The 24,493-nt window shown below is 38.8% G+C and overlaps 1 protein-coding gene across 1 annotated transcript in view; it reads left to right on the top strand.

The window, feature by feature from the left end:
• The first annotated feature begins 14,493 nt into the window (after window positions 1-14,493).
• LOC140950418 (uncharacterized) overlaps window positions 14,494-24,493 on the top strand; it is a 40,452-nt gene continuing 30,452 nt past the window's right edge. Inside the window, exons 1-3 of the mRNA XM_073399645.1 lie at window positions 14,494-14,588; window positions 22,482-22,608; window positions 22,772-22,948. Of these exons, the coding sequence (XP_073255746.1) occupies window positions 22,530-22,608; window positions 22,772-22,948 (256 nt within the window). The 5' untranslated portion in view covers window positions 14,494-14,588; window positions 22,482-22,529. The remainder of the gene's footprint in view (window positions 14,589-22,481; window positions 22,609-22,771; window positions 22,949-24,493) is intronic.

Genomic DNA, 24,493 nt, shown 5'->3' with positions numbered 1-24,493 from the left:
TTTTGTGTCAATTTGTTATGTTTTTAACTTTCTTTATCCACTGGATGTACAAAATGAAATACAGCTCCTATTAAGAGCCTTCTGTTATTCGTGGCTGGTTTGACCCTGGTTTGGTAAATGGGTCTTTGGATAAGAAATGCGTTGCTTGTCAAAGTCGGAAATCCGATTTTTGATGGCATGGTTTTCGTTTTTCGCCATGCTTGATGGGTAAAAGGGTTCCAAAGTCTCAAGCGCTTCTGGCCTTACTTGATAGCTTTGAGGAGCTGCATCTCGAATGGTAAGCCCGAGTAATTATTGTATTTGATGTTTCCATTTTACATCTAATTTCATGAAGTAGAGCATAGTTTATGTGGCAGGTTTAGGCACGTTTGTAAGATTTGAGACAATGATCTGACCTAGTATCAGGTTTTATATAAGCTTACAGAACTTTTTCTCACTCCAAATAGAAAGAAACATTCCGAAGAAAGTTTAGTTATAACTTTGGCTAAAGAAATTTTGAGCGATTTTCTTGCCTTGAGTTCATCTTTGAAAAAAGCAAACACTGAGAAGCCAGCTTAAAACATAAACTTAAGCTTAAGCTTAAGACTCAGGATTTTTAGAGACACTTTAATACTTGTCTTCGTGAATGAAAATTGGTGTCTCTGTAATTTTTTTACTGAATTATATTTCTTTCATTGATTTGTTATTATTCTAACTTGCAATTTCAATCGCTGTGCCGTTTGTTCTCAGTCGCTCATGGACATTGCTTGCAGGAGTACTCAAAATGCAACACATACTAAAATCAACATACTTTATTCTTTATTACGTTGGAGCGTAACTCTATTAATGTTCATTCAAACACACGCCACAACACCCACTGTAAATTTGGCGCTTGTCATAGGTGAGAGCCAGCTGGCCGTATAAGAGATTTTGGAAATTTTTTGAACGGTTTCGCTAAAAGCCCACGATTGATCGTACCAGATATTGACTAAGTGCAATTTGTCTTGAAAAATTGTAAAATACTGCATTCTGTCCGAGGTCTGTATGACAAATACAGCGCCTCATAGTACTGTTTCACATCATGTGATGTATATAAAAAGTATAAAAGGTTGGTTTACACATCCACAGATTTGTTGCCAAGATTTTGTAAAGTAAACTTATCAAACGCAAAAAATTTGGCCTGATTTGTTTTCTAAGAATTTTTTTTAAGGCCTAATCTACTGTGATCAAGAACCATTATGGCTCTTGAATGTGATCGAAGATGATTGCTATTTTTTGGGTGTACATATAAGGCTATCAACTCGATGAAAGATGTTTCACTCTAAAATCACTTAGCCTTTCCCTCAAAAGTCCCATGAATGTGCCCTTAAGTTAACTGATTTGGTGGATTACAAGTTTATTGTTTGATTTAGATTATAAATTTATCAATGGGAGCGTCGCTTTTGGCTCAAACTAAATCTATATATTATATTTTACTATTACAGGGGCAAAACAACTTAAATCGTTTGTTTTACCGAGGACCTCGTTATGTAGAGGTTTGTTATATCGAGGTTTCACTGTATACCAAAGGAAAAAAAATAACTCAACTTACCTTACTGAGGTTCTTGCAGCTTATATGGCTTAAAGAAAAATGGTCAATTACTGAACAACCGATTGAACCCCAAACTATTGTTGCTTTTTGTCCCCACTTCTTAAATAAATAAGCTGTATGGCACATAAAATCTATTTGCATATTTCCAAAACCTCAAACAAGTAATTAAAATCTATGACTTTCTTGTTCTGGCGGTCTCTAGACTAAAAAGCAAGTCAATAATCAGCTTTAACAAAGTGTTACTTTGTGTCATGCAGCTGGTAAAATGGCTAAATAAAAATCCATAGTGGTATCTAAACGTCTTTTTCCCAAAAAGTTCTGGTTTTAGAAAAACGAGGAAGGAAAAAACATATGCCTTCACGTTTTTTTACGATTTCATTAAAAAAAATGGATGGCTACAATAAGTGAGGAAACGAAGAAAAACTAATACTTTGTTGACATAAGTTTGTCAAAACGTCATTTTTTTGACAAGCCGGAGTCAGAGTCGAGTCTGAGAAACATCACTTCAACTTAAGCTAACCTATCAAACAAATTTGAAAATAACTGTTTTCATTGTAATGCGATAAATTTGAAGCATGTTTATAGAACTTTTTGTTTAAACCTTTTTACGCTTCTTAAGAGGAATAGAAGTATAAAATTTAGCTTATGTCCACACATTTTAGATTTCAATTTCTCTTGTTTGGCCGGAGATGAGCTTTCAAATTCCAATTCGATCTGGAACGCACGGACACGTTTCAGCGAGTTCTTATGAACTCCTTAGTGACCCGTGGGTAAACAAATTACAATTTCCATTTTTTACAATTTTACAATTTAACTAATGTGTTTTTTTTTTTCAATCAGTCCCTCTCTCGATTCAAAGTAAAGCAATCTTGTATGCTTCAAAAGCCTTCACACATCTGCTATCACTTTCTGGCTTTCCAACTATCATCACAAGAGAGCACGTTTACACTATGTTCGCTCATTAGCTTGGTATAGTTTTTTACATATACAAATGATTTAAAAACCACAAACTTAGCGCAATAACTTGATTATCTATCTATTTAACGCCTTATATAGCGTATTTCACAAGAAATCAAAGAGAATATTTTGAGGAACTAACGATCTTTTTCCAACCGGGCAAGAAAATCCTAAGTATAATTTCGATATTTTGATACTTTATTGTATGCTGGTTACGTCAAAAGTGTCGTACTATAACATTTGACAGAAAAAGTGAATACTGCATTCCACGACTGTGTAACGGATTATGATTGAGAACTGTAGCTCGCCCTTATTATTTTATGTTATTTCTTTCCTTCTTTTTCTTTTCTTGTCTTTTTTTTTTTTTTTTTTTTTTGCTCCCTTCCGTTACTTTAAAACGTTAATATCGATCCTTAATGATCGATACTCAGTGATTCTTCAATACTACATTCTTCAATACTAATTCGGGAGGCTCAAGAGTTTAAACTACCGGTACTACAGTTCTCGGAACAAATTAAGCAAATTTGCACCAAAACAAGCAGAAGAATTGGCGTGTTATCTAGATTAAGGAATCTGATCCCCACAACAGCAAAACTAACAATCTATAAAACAGCCGTTATGCCACACTTCACATACTGTAGTCTCGTTTGGCACTTCTGTAAGCCTAGTGATAGGCGAAAACTGGAGCGCATTAACGAAAGGGGCCTGCCGACAGTCTACAATGACTGGTCCGCATCGTACAATGACCTCTTAAGCAGAGCAAAAGTGACAACAGTTTATAATCGGAGGCTTCAGGATATAGCCATTTTCAGGTTCAAAATAAAGCACGGCATGTTGTCAAGCTCAGTAACCGATTGAACTATTTAACACTAGTCACACAAACTATAACCTCAGAAACGCAGACTTCAGACAGGAATGTTTCAACACTACAAAATACGGCGAAAACTCTCTCAGTTATTTCGGGCCACTTCTTTGGTCCAAAATTAACCGGGAGCTAATATCAGCAACTACACTCAGTAATTTTAAAAAAGGCGTCAGAAAGACAGACATTGCCTCGTTAATAGATGACTCGTGACGACTGTGTCCTTTGCAAGAGTTAGCATTAGTTCGCCTCACCATTTTACTCTTTTTTAGAGTTACTCAGTTTACGATTCAGAGATATTATTAGGTAGTTATTTATTAGAACTAGAATTTAGAGTTTAAATTAGAATTAGAATTTAAAATATATTACTAGAGTTTTATGTATATGATACAGTCTCCCCAATTAGTAAAGCACTGTGCCTGAGCTATAAAACATGAGACTTTAATAAAGTTCATTATTATTATTACTATTATTATTATTATTATTATTATTATTATTAGATGGTGTAGTACTACGGGTTATGACCATGCTGCGATTTTGTGACGTCATGCAGAACTGCCGTTTAGAAGGCCGCCATGTTTGATTTCCCTTAAGTTTTAGGCTTACCAAAAAAATGCGCAGCTGAATGTTCCTAGTTCAAAGGTCACAACTTGATAACACGATTTAGACGAGTCAAAAGGATTCTGAGTTGTCGTATACGGACTGTTCGAACTAAAAGTGTTAATAGAACGAAAACCTGTTTAGCTAAATTATTTTAGGTTTCACGCCAACAAATTGAATTCACTTTAGTAAAAAGAAGAGGAAGTTTTTTAACCGGTAGAGGCTCATAACCGGATGTATTGTTTTCTTTGCAGTTAGATGGGCCTATAATTAAAGAGGGGCGCTTATAAGTGGGGAGGACGTCTTAATAGCGGAAGTTTACGGTACTTTATGATAAATTGTAAACTCTGGTGTGTATGCAGTGTTTTAGGAGTAAAAATGGGGGAACATAGTTTACTTATAAAATAGTCGATATGGTTAGCCTTTACAGGCCCTTCCAAGACTTCATGATCAGCACTTTATGGTTGATTATAAGTCAAGAGCTGAGAAGATTTTTGATGGACTACAATTATACTTTGAGGCGGAATATATATATATGTTAAAAAATCCTGTTATGACTTAATCCTGTCTAAGCCCGGGAGCTAATCTATAAATTTTAACTAAAAGAGAAGATTAAAGAAAGATATCATCAGCCACTTCTTCCTTTGAATACTAATTTGAGAACTTTATTTGAATTTATTATAAGTATAAATTACGAGGAATTTCTGTCTTTCTTCTGATTTGTTATTATTATTATTATTATTATTATTATTATTATTATTATTATTATTATTATTATTATTATTATTATTATATCTTCATTAGGCCTTTCCCGATTGCGCTGAGCACCTTTTGAGCACTTTTTTGAGTTTGGAGCACTATTTTGCATTTTTAGCACCCTTAAGCACTTTTTCGCACTTTGGGCAACATTTGAGCAAATTTTGAGCAACATGTGTCTTCTAAAACATTTTAAAGCAAAAACTGTGTGTCGCTCGAAACGAGAATCGTGTTCCAGGTCATAAATTTGAATAACTAATGATGTTGTTAAGAATAAAAGACCGTTGTCATGGAAAGGCACGTGGACTTATCCTTACTGAGCGCGAGAACAGAAGTTTCTGATTGGCTGATGTATCATGCGCGTGCCATCTCAAACTTCTAAATCATCTGATGTCTAGGCTTTGCACTAGTACTGCTGAATTTATTTACAATTCGTAACCGGGAAATATTATTGTTCTATATTCTGCCAACCTTTCGTAACAACCTGTCGAATATCACTACGCAAAATAGATTGTTAATTACTTCAGTAAAAATTGACATATTCACGAAAAGCTTAGAGGTAACTGTTCACAACTTTTAGCACTTTTTGAGCACTTTTTAGCCATGTTTGCCAGCACCTTTTTAGGATTTTACGAGCGCAATCGGGAAAGGCCTAATCTTCATGACATTTTTAATCACGACATTTATTTCCTCTCCTTCATCTTTTTCTGTCAGCTCCCAATGCTTTACTGATCTTTTGAGCTAAGCCATTTTACATGTGGCTGTTGATAGGCTACAACTGTCTTACTCGGAACACTTGCTGAATATGAATGGACATCAACCAAAGGGAGACGCGCCTCTTGGAATATAGTCGATTTTGCGACGAATCCCGTCCAAAAGCCGCCTCAGCTCTCTTATCACAATAAGCGAGGTCTCTACAGTAACAAATACTGAGAAAGTCTTTTCCACACAGAAACTATTCTAAAAGAGCAACCAAAAATCCTTAACATTTATAAATCTAAAATTTGTTTGCAAATCTAAAGCGTAAACGGCTGTGAAAATTCAGGAAAGCAAAGACGCATCAAACTAAACCAAAATCAATGACACTTCCCAGTCCTAATATTTCAAATACAAAACTTTGCAAGCCAGGTCTAGACGGGTTTGTTAAACATCTGGATCCCTTTACCGCGCGTAACGTAATTTTTTTCTTAATAAAATCACATGAAACGTTTTTCAAAAGCATGTGAACTGTTAAAGTTAAACGTTTATGGAAGTAGATATGCTGAGACATTCTCAACTGAGAGACTGTAGCTAAAAGAAGCTAAAGAATATTAAAAATAATTAAAATAAAAGCCTTTTCGCCAAACAGCTAATCATTTTGTTCGTTTCGTAGCATCCTATGCTAATTCACAAGAGTGACTCGAAGTTCACGACATTTGTCAGTTTCAAAAAAATAATACTAGATGACCTGAATACTCTTTAAGAAAAACTAGTTGATATATATAATGTTACCAACAACAAAAAAAGCACAGATAGAGAAGAAAATACACTTACTTGTTAAAATGAACTTCACCCAAGCGACGTTTAGCTGAAAGTAGAGAGCGCAAGTGATTGTCTTCTTATTTTTGCATTGCTTGATTGAATTTGGTTTCCCAATGCATAATTAATTTCACACTTAAAATTAAAACGCCCCCCAAATAAAAAAAACAATCTTTCCAGATTATAGCAGAACTTCCCTTTTGTGATTGGCTATATCTGCAAAACGTTATTTTAGTACCCGGTGTTTCACTTTGAAAGTTTTTCAATTGTTTGTGTCTCATTGTGTCTTCTGGAAATTGACACGAGAACCGCCGATAATTCACATGGCACATTGCATTGCTTTGTTTTTGTCAACGATTACCAGATCGTTTAGTTCATAATCTAGTCAACGTTCATATGAATACTATTTCGTAACTCTATTGATAACCTACATGACGCTCTTTTGGCATGAAAACAAGATGCTAATTAAGTGGTTGGTCTATATAGGTTTGCTTTAAGTGATACTATGGGAGAACGACTGGCCAAGCTTTTTGAAGAAAAATCGATACCAGGATCCTAACCAGTGGTGCTGGCTGATCGATGGTTGTCATATAATCAGAAGGTTGCCTTTTGTTTCGTCTACTTAACGTACTGTGATTTTGGCAAAGAGAGCCAGCCTGGCTAATGTAATCGGTTCCTAAGGCTTATGTCTTACACTGGATAGCTCTTGCGCATGCACCGGCGCGAAAAACCATATTGGATAGCGAAGGGTTTTTGTTTTCACATAAAAAGGGTGATTTCCGCGCGGTTACTGCAACAGAGGGAAGTTCGCTCGGCCGATCTTGAAATTGGATCGTCGGACATGTTTCTGTGCGAATATTTCGGTAGTGTGAACACAGTGAATGATTATGAGCAAGGACTGGAGCCAGCTGACACGGAAATTAATATTCAGGGTGAAGATTAGGGTTTCGTGCATCATACCTTCTTAGCCAACCGTTAGGTTACGATGCTCGATGTGACAAAAACTGTGAAAGACTTGCTCCAGTTCTGGGCCGCTCCTTTTTATTTCATGCCGACATGAACGGCCATCCTGTATATTGTAGACAGTCAAAAACTTGATCTTAAATTCAATCGTGCTCCAGTTAAGTTAATCTCAGTGATAATTCTAAACTGCGACGACATTCTCAGGATCACGACACTATGCCTAGTTCAAGTCATATTAGAAAAATATACCAGTGACCAAAATCAATTTAATTTCAAATTGTAATATAACTTAAGTTTGAAGGATCGCAACAAACCTTTAAACTCGTTTTATTTAAAATAGATTAATACAGTTTCAGATTAAAAGACCCCCCAAAAGATAAAGCTTGCATTTTTTTTCTTTTTACAATAGTAGCATTTGCTAAAGCATCTGCGTTCATGCAATGAGCCATATTTCTTCGATGTAGTTGCTGTAAGGGAGGGGGGGGGGGGGGGGAGGGGCGACAAAAGGTGTAACTTGTAAGAGTAGAGGGTAGTCAGTTCTACTTTTTGAAGCAAAATTTGTGCTTCCTGCGCGTTCTACGGGCCCAAGGGCTATTGAATTTTTAGTTCCTCACCACCCGTAAACGTCTTCATCGCAGGAAATGTTGTGCTATTGACAATTGATGCCTTGCTGTGTTTGCTGATTAATAAATAACGATATGTGTCTGCAAAAAAATCATTAAAAATGCGGGATAATTTCACAAAATTACCTTATAACGCATTGTTTCTACTCTTTGTATATTGTTTGAAGTTTAAAAAAAAAAAATGGTAAATGCTCGCTTCAGCATATTTTGGTTCAGTTTGTTTCGATTTGTTTTCGTGTTTGTTTTCCCTCTTAATTTCTGCTATGTTTCTTTTTTTCATTTTCAGTCTTCTTCTCTGATATAGCAAGCGAACTGAAACATTTACATGTGCATTAAGTTCATTTTTGTCGAAAGTATTTTGCATTAGATTATTCTGAAGCGGTATAAAATGTTTTAAAGCAGTTTTGATATTTCCTGATTAGGAGGATAATAAATGCACAAGATTCCACCTACCTTCGTTAAACAAGAGGGATTCTTCATTATTATGAGTATTAAGAGTCAAAAATTTAGACAAAATTTGGAATTTTATGTACTGTATAGGTAACTGCATTGAACACAACGTCGGTCTTAGTCGCTGAGATTTACTACACAGGTGAGTATTCATGCAAGTATTTCAGTCATTATCTCTTGATTTTTCTTGGTTAAGCTTCCGTTTTTCTCTCCCAGTGCTTCTCGTGTAAGGTCAGCAAAACCCTTCTTACTTCATCATCGTCAACAAATTCTAATGGCGAGTCGCCGTCGTTATTCTGCATGTAAATATCACCTCCACACATAATCAAATACTTCACTATATCCAAATATCCCTTAGCCATCGCATAATGCATAGCCGTCCACCCATCCTCGTCTCGTTTCCCTACCTCTGCCCCGAGTTGTATGAGAATCTTGCAGCACTTCATGCTTCCAACAAACGCTGCTGTGCTTAAGGAAGTGTGACCAAATTCATTGACAAAATTTACATCAACTTCTTCTTCCCTTTGAGCAATCATTTCAAGCTCCTCTGTCGTATCTTGCCCGGGTACCGTCTCCCGAATAATCAAGTCTTCGGGAAAGCGAGCTAGGTTTGAACTCTGTTTCTCGGCATTCTTCTTGAAGGGTTGGACTTTAGACATACCAGTTGAGCTCATAGTCACATTAAAAGTTCCAGTCTCTTTTAGCGCCTCTTTTAAGCCACTGTTGGTCTTGATGATCGTACGCTGGATAGCACTAGCTTCCTTAGCTGTACGTGATTCAAACGATAATTTAAGTTGTGAGAATGTCAATTATAAGCGAAACAAATTGTGCTTAAACCAACCTTCGTCTATTACTCACTTTCACGGAATAAAGAGCATTATTTTGTTTACGTCTACGTTGAGCAGTAATTAACCAATCATTGAAATTTAAAATAGCGAAACCGCTATTACTAATTGCGTGTACGACTTACCTTTGTTCTCTGTTTGCACCGCCACTGCCAATATTAAAATTATGTGAATGTTTATTGTAGTGGAACACCTCAAATGTTTGCTTTATTTTAATAAAGCAGTGTGCTTACAAGGATTTGTAATTAGCAATGCGAATTTTCTATTGATGGGCGATTTTGTTTACTAAATCTATTCTGCTCCACGTTCGTATATTTACTTGTTTTGAGCTGTGTTTGTTGATATTGAACCGATGGATCAGATGAATGGTTTTGCGTTGTGTAACATAGAAAGTTTAAGCACGCAATGAAAACTTTAAAACAGTTTATTTCACACGCTGCATAACTTATCATTACATGAGGCTGTCGAAATCCACAAACAGTAAAAACCCGCGACTAAAAATATGTTTAGCCTAAAATTTGAAACAGGATCGTATTTTCTAAAATCGATGAAAAAAAGTTCTGTACAATTGGGCAAATAGGATAAGTCAACATTCAGGATCCTTTTTGGAGACAAACAGGTGCTTCTTGACAAATCACTCCAACTGCAATGAAATGGTATGCAGATTATGCGTAAAAGCTGCTAATGATCATTGATTGTGGATCCGCGTTCATTTAAAGGTGCTGTTTCTGTTTTTGTTGCGAGTATCTATCAGATGTAGCCCATGTCCCTTTAATTTGTGGTTTGTAGCCTGAGTATCAGGCCTTCCTACGGGGCTAGGGGAGAAGAGATTTACTCCCTTTTTCGCTTCCATCTTCCCCTTTTCCCCAGAAACGCCTGATACTCAGGCTATGTGGTTTATGGTTTGGTCAGCTATTGGCCTGTCGTACTTGCTTTGAGGGCAAGGGGTGTAATTCACTATTACCTAACTTTTTTTCTTTAGGAAGTAACCGAACCTTTTTAAGAACAAAGCCTAAATTTGTGCTAATTACCATTTATGTCAGCTGTTAAGGCTAACTGTTCTTAGTTGCCGGCTTTTACTATACCAGTCATGCTTAACCTATAACTCAGAAGCTGTATCACATTTACACCGATTGTTTCTAGCCCTGACCGCGCTGTGTTTGATTAAACGCAAAGCAGAGATGGATCAAGCGCAATTTCTTACTATTAGGCCTACCGTCCACACTAATACGGTTCAAATTGAAATGCAATTGGTTTGGACGTAAATAATTTTCAAAACAGAAACTTTTTCAAACTCTGGCGTCAAGACAATCGTGAGATTTTGTCTGACAGATGTATCCCAGTTAGTGTCAAATCCTCGTAGCAGCATTCGCACCCTTGTTCCGCTCGCGCGCAAATGATGCTACTCGGCCCACAAATAAACTATATGCCCACCAAAGGTCATGTGATTGTCCTATTATCACCATTTATTAAGTGACAATTAATGTCGCATGGAAAACTCCGCGATTTGTATAGGTAATAGCATGATTTTTAGTGATATTTGGAATAAATACCACGAGTGATATTTCGAAATTGTTATACGTAATTTCACGAGCCGTTAGGCGAGTGAAATTTGAGACAATTTTGAAATATCACGAGTGGTATTTACGCCAAATATCACGTACAAATTATGCTATTATTTGTTTATACTACTACCCCCAAAGGGTTTGTAATTTTCACATGTAGGTATTTCAAATTAAGCTGAAATATCACTGCTCTAAGGTAATCAAATTGCAGAAATTTCTCATGTAGTAGTATAAAATGAGAAATATTATTGCTACATCGTTATGACTGTCTCGTAACTTTATTAAGTTCCAAATGCTCTATTGGATTCCTACACTATTAGTGTTTTTACATGGCGTCACAACGGCTATATTAGGCCCAGTTCAGACGCCGAACTTTTCATAAGCCGAACCTAATACATTGAATTAAGTACATGAGAAGTTCGGAACGCCTGTTTCAGTTTGGAACGGCTCAGCCGTTCTTTTCGCCAGGCTGGGAATTTCGCCTTTGAAGCGACTTTGGAACGGCTTTGATTCAGACGCTGAACTTTTTATGTACCGAACCTAATGCATAAATTATTATAACGTATTTAGTAAGCAGTTTGACCGAAATGAGCATCTTTCGCCGTTTGAACTTAGTTCAGCTGCAATTAAGATCGGCGTCTAAATCAATTCAGCCGGTCTAAATGATCTGCCGGTCGGTCTTAATTCGAATTAATTCGAATTAGGTTCGGCTCATGAAAAGTTCGGCGTCAGAACCGGACCTAAGTGTTGTAATTTATGATTGCCCCCTCATTCTCGTTCCCAGGGCTTCGATCCTTTTCGTCAGAGAGCTCTGGCTGGGACCAAATCTCGGACTTCTGGTCGACTGCGCAGTCGCGGGAAAAAACGAAGAGAAAAATGGAAAATTCAGCAGCAAAATGTGTCATGGTTGCACGAGGACTTTTACTTCGAATTTCTAATTGTAGCCCGACCCTCAATGCAATAAAAAGTTTTACAAACTACTGTAAAGAGTGTGATTCTTAACTAGAATACGGATGTTTCTCATTTTAACCAAATGGATTAGGCAAATCGTTCAATAAATCGCTGTGTTACCATGGTCTGTTTAAAGAAAACACCGAAAGAGGAAGCATTGTAAGTGGTGAAGGTTGTAAGTGCTTGTGTAGGGGGGGATCGTGTGAACAGATCCGTTTTACTGTAGTTCTCACGATAATCTATCACTTGCGCTTTTTACTGATGGCATGAAAGTAAAAACGAAGAATTCTGTATAATAATCAAAGAGTTTCTAGAGGGGGTGGATTTTTTGCTTAGTTTGCACGTATGTTCGATCAACTAGAACTTTTCAGAAGAACAGAACATAAATACGCAAAATTGCTCAGCGTATAAGAGAGACCGTTGTGTCATACACTTCTAAATGAAACGAAATGCATTTTACGGTCCATTCAAACAAGTGTCGAATAGAGACGTTTTACATATATCATTCTACACTTAAATATATGAGAGCCTTTCTTGGAAGTAAACCTCTGTTACTATGGACTTTTAACATGTTTAAGAACCTGTTCAGTTAAATTTTAAGTCCACCTATATGGTGCTTACTATTTGATAGTGAGAACTGAAGCTAAAGTCATTATATCGCTTGTTGTCTGACCGCCAATGAGAGGATAGCGTAAAGCCTCAATGGAAATTATGCAAGTACCTTTTTCCCACCCCCTTGCATCAATTCCCCAAATAGTCAATATACGTCATACCCCCCTCAAACAGCATAGAATAACGTAACCATGTACAGTTTCTGGGAGCTCAGTGAGAGCTCGGCTCATATACCGTAACTCAATACTTAATATAACACAATCGTAGATCACAGCGACCTGTACCTCACTGAAGTCCTTTATCCTTCAGAGGTAAATTGTATTTGGCGTCTCATGTAGTTATCAGAGCAGATGAGGAAGCCAAGTTTGACAGGAGCTTGAATTAAAGGTAAGGTACGGATGAAAGAGGCTTCACACGCGTAAACGTCTCCCGAAAACGAACTGTCCATGTCCATTTCGCAATAATCCCCCGGGGGGATACTCAACAAAGTTGTGTACGGGGAGGCTCTGCCCCGAGGTCCAACCCCTTACCCTTGCATGTATCATTTTTTGGACAGTGAACACATCCTTTTCGCATGCCTTCCATTGGCAAGTGGTACCCCTTTCCCCCCTTTCACATACCCAGTTTTGACCGCGTTGAAACCCTTTTAACTGCTGTAAATGCACTGGTTTTAAATATGAATGAATAAAACAAAACTTCAGGAAATTTTCTCGACTTTTTCACAGCCGTAAGTTCCTGTATCAGCCTTTTTAGGTCTTTTTAAAACGGAAATCACATATTTCCCTACCCTTTTATTTACTTAAGCTAGTGAAATCTCATCCCTACCTTTTCATATTCCTGAGACCTGAAAAAGGTATCTCTTTCGGGCGGAGCCTCCCTGTATAGACGATTATAGGAAGTACCCCCGGTAATAATCACCAATATTATTCGTATCAGGAGCTCACACTGACGTGGTATCTGGTCAACGCCGTCGGGCCTGAATATATTTAATACCAAAAATCATACACACGAAAACCACACAGAGAGACAAATGCGAGAGAAAAATTGTCATTTACATATATGAAATTCCTAGAAAAGAAGGCAAAGGGACCTTTGAAAGTGTACGGCTTGTTTCCGGGAAACAGTGTGGTATTTTAATAACAAGTTTCCTCTTCCACGCAACAGTTCTTGAAAACAGTATACTTATTATGTGCTTCGGTGATCGGCTCTTTATACAGAAGTATTATACCGAGAATGTAAAGTCCACAGCAGACTAGAAGTATGCCAACCACAGTCCGTTGAAAATCGGTAGTCAGAAAAAGAGTAGAATACCTGTTTGACTCGCTCGAGTGTGTTTATAGCTAGTTTAACTCCCCGTATCTTCTTTCAGACAGTGCCTGTCACTGTCGAGGTTCTTGTATTGAAAACCTGTCATCCAGTGGATAACATGATTGGTTTCCCCAATACTTTTCCGCTGTATAGTGATCTTAGCGCTGTGTCCAAAGTTTGAACTACAGGGGCAGGGTGTACACCTAAAAACTGTAATTCATCCAACATTTCCAATGAGCAAATTTTTAAAAATAGCGAAACCGTGGATATGTTGTTTGCTCAGTGACCGTGAAAACCTTTACTAAAATCCGATGAAGCACGAAAAAACAATGTGAGACTGGTTCTAAAGATAAATTAAACAATAATACTGTGTCAAGTGGTCAGATAAGGGTCTTTAACTTTAACGAGGTAAGCTCAAAACCCCAAGCACGACCATCTGACATGTTGTCAAGACAATAATACTTACAAATGGAAAGTAAACTTTCTAACTGAGCACATTAATTAAACTCAGTTACGATAAGAATTCAAACATAAAACACTCAGGCCCCGTCCACACGTATTGGGATATTTTTGAATCCGCAACTTTTGTCGTTGTCGTTGTCGTTTTTGTTATTGCTTTTTTTCTTCCGGATACTTAATTGCCACTTCCGCACCTATCCGGGGTTCAAATCGAATTTTGCCCGTCCACACGTTCCGCAATTTTTGTTTTGCTCGGGAGGACCGTCTTCGTAGGAACTGTACGTAAGTGCTTACTAATATCTGAAAATGTCAAAGAAAGCAAAACATTTAAACAAATTAAAACAGAGGGTAAAAACAAACAAACAACAACAACAAAGAAAAACGGAAGAGAAGTAAGCAATTGCCGGAAAAAAAAGAATTTACCCGACCACGCGTATCAGCAAATTTCACTTCAGTGTCAGCAAGGTGATCGACACTATGCAGATCTGCAAAGTTATTGACACTGGCAGCCTCATCCATTTTCTCATCTACGAGCCGAGCTGGTACAAGGTAAATAAAAAAGGTTTATGCTTACACGTGGAAGATAGTTTTAGTACGTCGATTTTACATGAGATGTTAATTTGGAAAACATTACTTTAATATGCCTTTTAACAGATGAAAACTGCGGATTAAAACAGAACGGAAGCGATTTATCCGCAAGAGTAGATCGCATAGGGTTGAAAAGTTTCCCAAGAACTAGCTCAATTCAGAAAACCTGACTGGGAATTAAGTTTTGAAAAAAACTCTTCTTTGCAATCGTATACCGTATATATAACTTACGTAGTTTTTAAGAGAAGTCAGTTCACGAGCGCATACAATGTTGCTGAAAACGAAACCGGACCTTGGGCGCTAGTGCAAAGCAATCACGGGGAATCCAATTTATTACTCAACACTCCAAGAGTAGTCACGCAAACTAAATTTACATTACTTTTTTTAAAAACAGCAGAGTGCTGTTTGAAACATTTCGTAACTTATCATAGCGTGTTTTCATCAATGCTTCCTAAGGAAAACGGGGGTCCTCGTGGGATGAAGACAATACTTTGATATTAAACAAACGAAACCTTTCGATTACATTTATTGGAATGAATTTCCTGTTTTTATCATGATAATTTCCATTTTCCGAGAATCGGATCATAATAGGGGATCTAAATCGGTCACAAAACACGAGATCAAATTTTGATGTTGACAGAATGGATACAGGACAATCACTGAAGGAAGCTTGCTGACCATAGTCGAAAGACAAGAAACACATTTTGAGGGTTTCTTAAACAACCATGTTTTACTTGGCGTGACGAGAAAAGGATTTGAGTAAGAAAGCAGATGGAGCTCTCTTGCAGGATGTAATACGATGATTTCCATGCAATAAGCACATGGAAGGTCAATCCAATTTCAAGTGATGACAGTCATTCCCTCCGAACACCTCGCCTCACTCGTAGCAATTAATTGATGGAGCTGTGTTTAATATGATTAATTATGCAGATCGAGGACGGTGTTATCCACCAAGGCCTGACTAAGGCGTATAACACTTTCCGAGTTCATATCATAGGAGAGCAGAAAATATTTATTCTATTACACGCTTATTTCTCATCTTTATGACATTTGCCTGTTCCCCAGAGAAGCAGTTTCATCAATCGTGTGGTATTACGGCTATTCAAGCAGTAGTTTTGCTACTTTCTTCTGAGCTAGTAAACCTGCGAAGGTTCTCCAGCTCTGCCAAAACAGGCTCTGTCGATCGATATCAGAGCAAATGACATCATATTTTATTGTGATCAGCAAACATCTTCCAAATTTGGTCATGGCAGGAGACCAACGTTATAAACTGGTTATGAACAGTTGAATTAACAATAGTATTTGTTAAATGGACCTGGTGGTGAACTCCCCACCCCTTGCCCAGGTACCTAAAAGGGTAACGTTACAAGAACTTTTCTTGAATAAATAGTTATATTTTATATCTTTTAATAAATTCCCTATCTTCCCGAAAGCAATCATATTGTCAATATTTTCCCTACATCCTTGTCGCCACTGTTATTTATTCGGTTTATTCGGATCAAAAGCACATGGTACAGACGCGCGCACAACGAAGTGTGCATGCTCACAATATATGTCAACCGCTGGCTCAATACGATGCAACTCCTCCCCCTTAAGCCAGTCTCTTACCCTACAGGTTTTATTTGGCAAATAATTTCTGAGGGGTTTCAATGGTCTTCTCTGAGGTTGTAGTATTCATTCTCTCCGTCTCTAGCCATCTTGAATGAGCATCCACTAACAATAGAGGGTGCTTATGGGGGTACCCAATTCTCAGTAAACTACTAATTTTTCCGCCAAATATCAGTTAACTACTATTTTTTTTTGGGGGGGGGGGGGAATTCTTAGGTAACTACTCACTTTGGTTAGCCATTAACATTTACCTTCCTACAGCAAATATTATTGTGTCATAACCCGAATTTTCTTTACGTCAGCACGTCAATCACTTTTGGGGGTAGGCCCTACTAAAATCAAGGTATAAATGTACATGAATCCACATAAACTGGGTAAAATAGGTAAGCGATAGCTATTAATACCCCTATTTACCGATTTTTGCCGTTAATTAGTACAAATTAGATCCGAGTCGGATAACCATCAAATGAATATATGACACCAGCCTCATAGATCCAGACGCACCAGTGAAGATCTCTCCCGAACTGGTCATGCATGTCCTGCCATAAACTTCTTCAAAGTCACCTTTTTTGGCACTTTCATTATCTAAATCAGTCACGCACGTACTGTATGTATGTGTTCTGTATCTTGTTGTTGGCCTAAGTTTCAATTCATTTTCAATCCATGCAATCCATTGCAACAGACGACGGGAAACAATATAAATGCGAACATAAATTCTTAAATAACTAAACTGGGCCATTATTTTCAGAATTCAATTGATGCAAAAAACGTTTTAGCTCAGTTTAAAGAGATAGCAAATAGGATGACATAGTCCCGTGACGCTGGTGGTAAAGATCCCGCTTTGTCTTGAGTTGATTCGCTTCTTATAGTTCGTTGTCAAACTGGTCGAAAGTTCACTATTCAGTCCACCTCCATCCCAACTTCGTCTTCTTTTGTCACCATTTGCACCGATGGGAGAGACATAGTTGAGAGTGCTAACAAAGGCGTGAAAGTATTTGACATGTGACAATTAGACGTTTCGTGAATGTAGCCCACTTCGAATTCGTAGTTCTTTTGAGCTATTCCTTGACTCAATTTCCAAAGTATTGGGCGTACTTCAAAGCACTAAATGTTGTGCTGAATGAAGTGAGAAAATGCGTGTAGGTTTTCGACCTGCGTTGCAAGAAGTTTTTTGTACCTCGATACAGACTTTGTCGACATCCCCGTTCGCGTCCCACAATATTACCTTTTTCGCAGACATACCCTTTCACCTATTTCAAAAGCGTCATAAAGCTAAGATACCCAAAGGTTTCAGGAAATGAAACTGTTTCAGAAAGACCGGTTTAAAGACGGGCTTAATAGTCTCAATAGTTGGAACTGAAACATCAGTTACAAAAGTGATATATCGTAAGTACAAATTCCATATACATGTACTTATATGAAAGATGATGATTTCTTTGAGCCATCAGAAATCGTTTTTGGCCAAATCCAATGCTAAGAGTCACAGCTTTTTTCTTTGGTAGTAGTGTTTAACTTGACGTCCTTTTGGGTCCGTGACAACAGTATTTCCTTATTCGAACACAGAAATCTTGTTGATATTAGAGTTACGAATTATTCGTTCAGTCGTCTATAACCCGCTCTATGACTGAAGCTTTCTGTTTGCCGGGCACTGCTCTGGTGCCTTTTTTATACAATAATATCAGTTAATGTGCCACCGGGTCATCAGCGGGATGGAAAAAAGTCAGAAATAGTATTTCTGTTTGCAAAACTTTGTAGGCCACTCCCATGGGTGTACTGGTACTGTACCGGGTACTTTCTGTGTTAGTTGGCAACCTGAGCAGGACTTAACAGTCAGTTCAATTTCCTTGTCGATTCCAGGCCACTAGATATAACTTCGAGCTAGGGGGCGCAACTTCGGAGGAACTATGACTCTTATTTCCCACATCAGACAGCCTGATTGTAATGTGATCTCATCTTTGCGGGCAAAATAGGGGTTGAGTTCAGGATCAAGGTTGTGTAGCCATCCTTTACTGGACATTTCGTACACCTGAGCCAAAACAGGATCTCTCTGCGTTTCTCGCCTAACGTTTTCCACTGTGACTGGCAAAGGTACGGGAAAGACCATAGGCATTACATAACTGTAAACCTTAGCGTTCTTGTATTCAATTGTGTAATCCTAGCCCGTCAGGAACAAAGCATAACTTTGCAGTCGAGATGCAGTGAGTGACCACAGGAATGCGTTCCCGCGGGTGAAAGATTGACGTCAACGGCTGATGATCTGTGCACAAGGTGAATAAGCGGCCAAGCAAATACATATGGAACTACTTTACTCCCCAGATTATTGACAGGGCTTCTTTGTCCATCTGTGTATACTTTTGCTCAGTTTTAGTGATTGTCCTTAAAGCAAAGGAGGCTATAGACCAGGTCGCTCGGTACCGTCGCTCATCACGTGGGACAGCACTGTTTCAACGCCTACAGGGGATGCATCACAAGCAAGCTATAGTGGCAGACTGGGATCGTAATGTGTTAAAACTTGCTCTGAAGAGATCATTTCTTTCACTTTGGGGAATGCTGCCTCGTACTGATCAGTCTATTTTCACTGATGATTCTTCTCCAAAAGTTGGGTCAGGGGATCTACTGCTGTCGGCAGGTTAGACAGGAACCTGTGGTAGTAATTGATTTGTCCAAGAAAAGATCTCACTTTAGCTGCGTCGTGGACGTAGTGCTTTCAATACCGCTTCTACTTTCTTTGCTGACTTGTGTAGGCCATCCTTGTCAATGTCATTTCCACGATAGGTTATATTCTCCTCGAAAACTCTCATTTTGCCTTGTTTGCTCGCAACCCATGAAACTGAAGCCATCGCAGCACTTCCTCTAAGTTATCCAGGTGTTCTGCATCATCCTTGCCAGTGATTTTTTACGTCAACTCAAGAGATCCGGAGTGGCACCAAGTGAACTGGTGCAATTCCATGTGACATGTATTAGGCCCGTCCTGGAATACGCAAGTCCTGTATTCCATCGTTCTCTACCAAACTACATCAGTGAAGATTTGGAACGGATCCAAAGAAGGGCTTTCAGAATCATCTATCCTGACCTGTCATATACTGTAGCACTAGAAACAGTTGGCCTACCGAAACTTCATGAGAGGAGAGAAAAGATTTCAATCGATCTGTTTAACGAGATCGTCAGTAACCCCACCCACAGTCTCCATAGCCTCCTCCCCCAAAGGAAGAGTTGTAAATACTCTCTGACACGCAAAAGTGATTTCACTCTCCCCCTATGTAAAACCGAGCGTTTGAAGAAAAGTTTTATTTTTAGCCATGTCTATAAGATGTAGATAATTTTCTTATTTTCTCTTTGTTATCATCAGTATTTGTAAATATCCCGTAATTCAGCCTATGGCTGCAATGGTGTTTATAATAAAGTAACTATCTATCTATCTATCTATCTCGATGATCATATCGTCAAGGATACAGCTTGTGCCAGATGTTCCTTCTAGCTGTTGATCAATGGTGCGCCTCCAGATAGCAGGTGGTGGTGCCGAACACCAGTCTATTATACTTAAACAGACCCATGTGTGTGTTTATAGTGAAGCATTTCTTTGAATCTTCTACCATCTCTAGTTGGTGGTATGCCTGACGAAGGGAAATATTAAGTTGAGAATTTCTGCCACCAGCAAGCTTTACAAAGATATCTTCAATGCAGGGTAAGGGATACTGCTCAGCTTGTAGTTCTGGGTTCACTGTACCTTTGAAATCACCACAGATCCTGACAGATCCATCTTTCTTTGGGATAGGTTCAGTGGGCGTTGCCCAATCACTCCACCCAAGTTTTGTGAGAGTACCTTCATTCGGAAGTCTTCTCAGTTCTTCTTCAACCTTAGGTCTCAAGGCATAAGGCACAGCACAAGCTTTGCAGAAATGAGCTTGGCTATCTTATTGGAATTTTAGCTGCTTTGCCTCAGCTGATTTGAATGTTCCAAGTTTATCATCAAAAACATCAGAGTATTTGTCTAGCATGGTCTGCACTGACCATGTCAGGCAGACGCTCTCTAGCAATTGGTGGGGCTTGTGAAGCTTTCAGTGATTTAATAGCATACCAATCGAGCTTGATCTGGTGGAGCCAATCCCTTCTCATCATCCCCGGGGCCTTATTATTAACCACGTACAGGTCCAACAGTAAAGGTGGCTTATCTTTGCACTCGATATTTGCCTTTCCCCGTGTAGGCTTTCAACATGAGTTCAGTTTTATACGAGGGTTTGTCGTTTAATTTCTCCAGCCGAACCTGTGTCCAGTTCCATTTTCAGGGGTTTCCCTTCTGCTTTCAGATCGACCGAGATTACAGTACTGCTTGGTTTGCTTTCATTGTGTATCTTGATGCTTCCTAACACATTTTCAAATTCATCGCTTTCACTGTACTTTAACAGTGTGGACTTGAGTGTTCAGCGGTGTTTTGGGTGGTTGGTTTGGCTTACTCTGTTGTTTCGAGCGACAAACTCTTGAATTATAGCCTACTTTTTTTACAATGATAACATGTCTGGACCTTGAATCTGCAACTGTGAGTGGCTTGCGAGTCTCCTCCGCATCGATAACAAACTTTAGGTGTGGGGTTCAGCGGCGGCGATAGCGGTAACGGTGGCTTTCTGTTATCTGATATCTTGTCAACACGGGTTTCTGCGTGCAGTTTACTTTGCAATTACGAAGCATCACGAATGACAGTTTTCATTACTACGGCTATCTCCAAAGCCTTGAAATATTTCAGTTTTGCTTCTGAAAGGAAACGCGTTTGTATCTACACATTTTGAAGGCCACAGACAAATTTATCTCGCAAAGCTAGCCTCGTTAAAATTCGCGCCAAAGATGCAATGAGTCGCTAGTTTCTTCAGGTCTGCTGCGTAGGCCAACATGGTTTCTCTTTCTTGCTGATTTCATTTATAAAAACGACAGCGTTCTGCTATTTCCAGTGGTTTAGGACATAAGTGCTGCCGAGGGGTCATGATGATTTCCTGGGAGCTCTTCGTGGGTGATTTATCCGGTGAAAGAACATCCCTTAACTATGTGCCCGTTTTGCTTCCGATCAAGACTAACAAGGTTGGCACTTCGCGGTCCTCGTCGATGTTGTTTGCTAAGAAAAACTGTTCCACTCGTTCCACATAAGTTTCCCATTTCTCTTGTGTCTCATCAAATTCTCTATCTTCCCGATAGCAATCATATTGTCAATATTTTTCCTACATCCTCGTCGCCACGGTCATGTATTCGGTTTATTCGAATCAAAAGCACATGGCACAGACGCGCGCATCAGTGCGCACGCTCACAATGTCAACCGCTGGCTCAATACACTACAGGAAACTACTTCACCTCAACTTTCCAGTCACAAACTCAAAAGCTTTTTCACGATTTTTCCACTCGGTCACGCTGGCACCATTGACCAACCCCACCGTGACCTTAACCCTTGTAAAAGATATCCTCCCGGGTCTGAAACACTGTACTTATCCCTGGGGTGGGCCGGGGGAAGAAGCAACAGGAACAATTGAACTATTCGTTAATTTTAAGGTAAAAAGAAAATATATTTCAAGCTGGTAAATGATACAGCACACTGAAAAACGTTTTGTAAAATTTCAGATTCTAGATTGTCTTTATCTACATCATTTCTCTATAGTTACCGTGTGACTACTCGAACCGGCTGGGGCATTTGAAAGAAGATTATCCAGTTACAACGTTTTTGTTTAATTTTTAAACAAACGATTATCACCGATAAATTTCAAGGTCCAACTATGTAACCGCTAATTCCAAAACCGTTTGAACTTACCTGACCTCTCAGGAAACAGCCTGTTGTTATTGTTCCGTTTGCGAAAAAAAAATGCGAATCTTTTGTTTTCAAAAAGCGTTGTGATTGGATAATCTTTTTCAAGTGCCCTGGTTCGAGTAGTCGCGCCGTAAAATAACCAGAATTTTTTACCTTCTGTGCCCTTAGAGCGTGCCATTTATTTAGGGATACAAGAACTTTTTCCTACTTCTTTCAATTCGTTTCTGGTTATCCTTTTGGCCTGTCAATACTTGTTTGTTTGTTTGTTTGTTTTGTTTTAAGAACTCCACAAACGTTCTCATGAGATGTTAGCATTTCACTACGAACAATAGATGAAACGTAAGTTTAGATCCAAGCTATGCAGGATATGAAAAAGTATGCAGATCGTGAACAGTTGACCTTTTCGAGACAAAGTCATTTCCAATAAATGAAAAACCTCGTATTATATTATTCCTCGCCAGATGCAGCTACGAGACGTGCTTGGAATCTGAAAGATACTGGATCAGGTTATGGCTGATAACACTAAGGTGTTTTTACATGTCGTGTACGCCGGTTTTGGAGATGCTTCCATTTTGGAATTTAACTCTGGTGAGTTCCTGAGAATTCTTAGGGACATGTCATATTTGAAAACTCTTACCTGGAGAATCTTTCTGTACTAGGGAATTTAATCGAATAAACGATACTGAATATAACTTATCAACCAATTACTAATGGGTACTGAGAAATCTAACGCACGATATTCAATTTGTAGGTGGAAACCGTCGTTTCTACTTGGTGGACGGAGGGCCTGTCAGTTACGAAGGAGCGGGGGGAACTATTAAAAGGCGAATCAAGAATCTTATGAAACGGCAGCTCTCTAAGCCTTACTACCAATATCTTCTTTACACATTGACCCGCTGGGCATGCGATCACAACAGCAAAGGCAAAGGTACATAGGGTAAATCAGCTGTGAACCAAAAAGACTCCTTGTTTGCCTGGCTGACTGACGGACTTACGGAAGGACTGAATAGCCGTTAGCTGAATGGCCGATTGAATGTAATTACCATCTGACCGACTGACTAAACTACTAAGTGACAAACAGTCTGGCTGACCGAATAATGAGTTACTGCCTTTCGATTATGCCGATGGAAGCCAAGGCACATTTGTTAATTTAACAGGATAAGCCACAAACTGGCTTGTCTCAAGGAATATCCAACTACAAAGTGTCCTCCGTTTTTAACGTTTGTTTATCCTTTTGAAAACAAGTTGATTATGAAGTAATAGCGAAAAATTTCGTACTTTTGTTAAAAACCAAACCATTCGAGAAAAAAATTGTCTTGCAACAAGATAAATTCTACAATGAAACATAAATTTACCAGCAAAAACAGCTGCAGCAAGGTCCCCAAAAAAAGCCTTAAGCTGTGCGTTTATGGAGATACGGATGCTTTTGGGAAATTTGGAGAGCCCTCAAGAGGCCAAACTCTTGCGTTTCTCTCGTGCTCTCCAAAGTTCGCACGTGCATCCATAACTTTACTCAATACACGCACGCTGAGTATAAACCAGTAATGAATTACTGTTTTGGTGTACGCTTAATAGTTAAAATTTAAGTAACAAGTTACTTTGCTTCATTTTTTTTAAGGTTTATTTGTTTATGACTTTCGGCAATGGCCTTTTCCTTTTCAATAGACCCGACGCTAGCACTTTTGTATAGCTAAGTGTCTTCACTTACGCGATACAATACATACGATTTTTCCGAGATCTTGGGCAAAACCGCCGCATAAGAATTCAAAAGGTCCACTGGTTGACGTGCGTCGTTCAAAAACGTCTATGCTTAAGCTCCCTAGTTTCTTTGTCCAACAACGCGAATAACCCACAGTTAATGTCCTTTTCAAGAACGATGTCATTGAATTGATCGTCTGGCGCTTCAGTTGTCATAGCTGTCAAGGATATATTCTATAAATATATTGCTATACCGCCAGGAGCCCATAACTCGCAGCGAGCAACTCCCATACTGGCCATACTAGGCCGATGTCATGGCGCTTTTACAGACCGGTATATTTTTAGAAACATTTTAGGGCGATTTTCCCCGCGGAAAAAAAACTCCGCCATGTCCATGAGCACCTCTTGAAGTATAAGATATCAAGAAGAAGAAAAAAACGTTATTAAAAGGTCTGTATAAGGTTTTGCTGACTTGTTTGTGGGCGGTAAAAGATATTCAAAATTCGCACCAAAACAATTCTAAACATTAACTGGTCTCTGAAAACCCCGTGACTCGAGCACATGGAAGTTGCTCGCTCCGGGTTATGGGCTCCTGTTACCGCATAGCTTTGTGAAACAAATGATGGAACAGAGAATTAATAACTCTGCAGTGATTATCAAGTGTTTACAAATAATCCGTGGATTGAGTGAGCTCCAATGAGCGTTAGCCCCAGCTTAAGAGATAGGCTTTACTAAAGAAAGTGCCTCCTTCTCAATTTGCCCTTCAGATCCTGGT

The sequence above is a fragment of the Porites lutea genome, chromosome 1 (assembly GCF_958299795.1).
Source record: "Porites lutea chromosome 1, jaPorLute2.1, whole genome shotgun sequence".
Classification (NCBI taxonomy): Eukaryota; Metazoa; Cnidaria; class Anthozoa; order Scleractinia; family Poritidae; genus Porites; species Porites lutea.
This window is presented reverse-complemented; position numbering and strand designations above follow the sequence as displayed.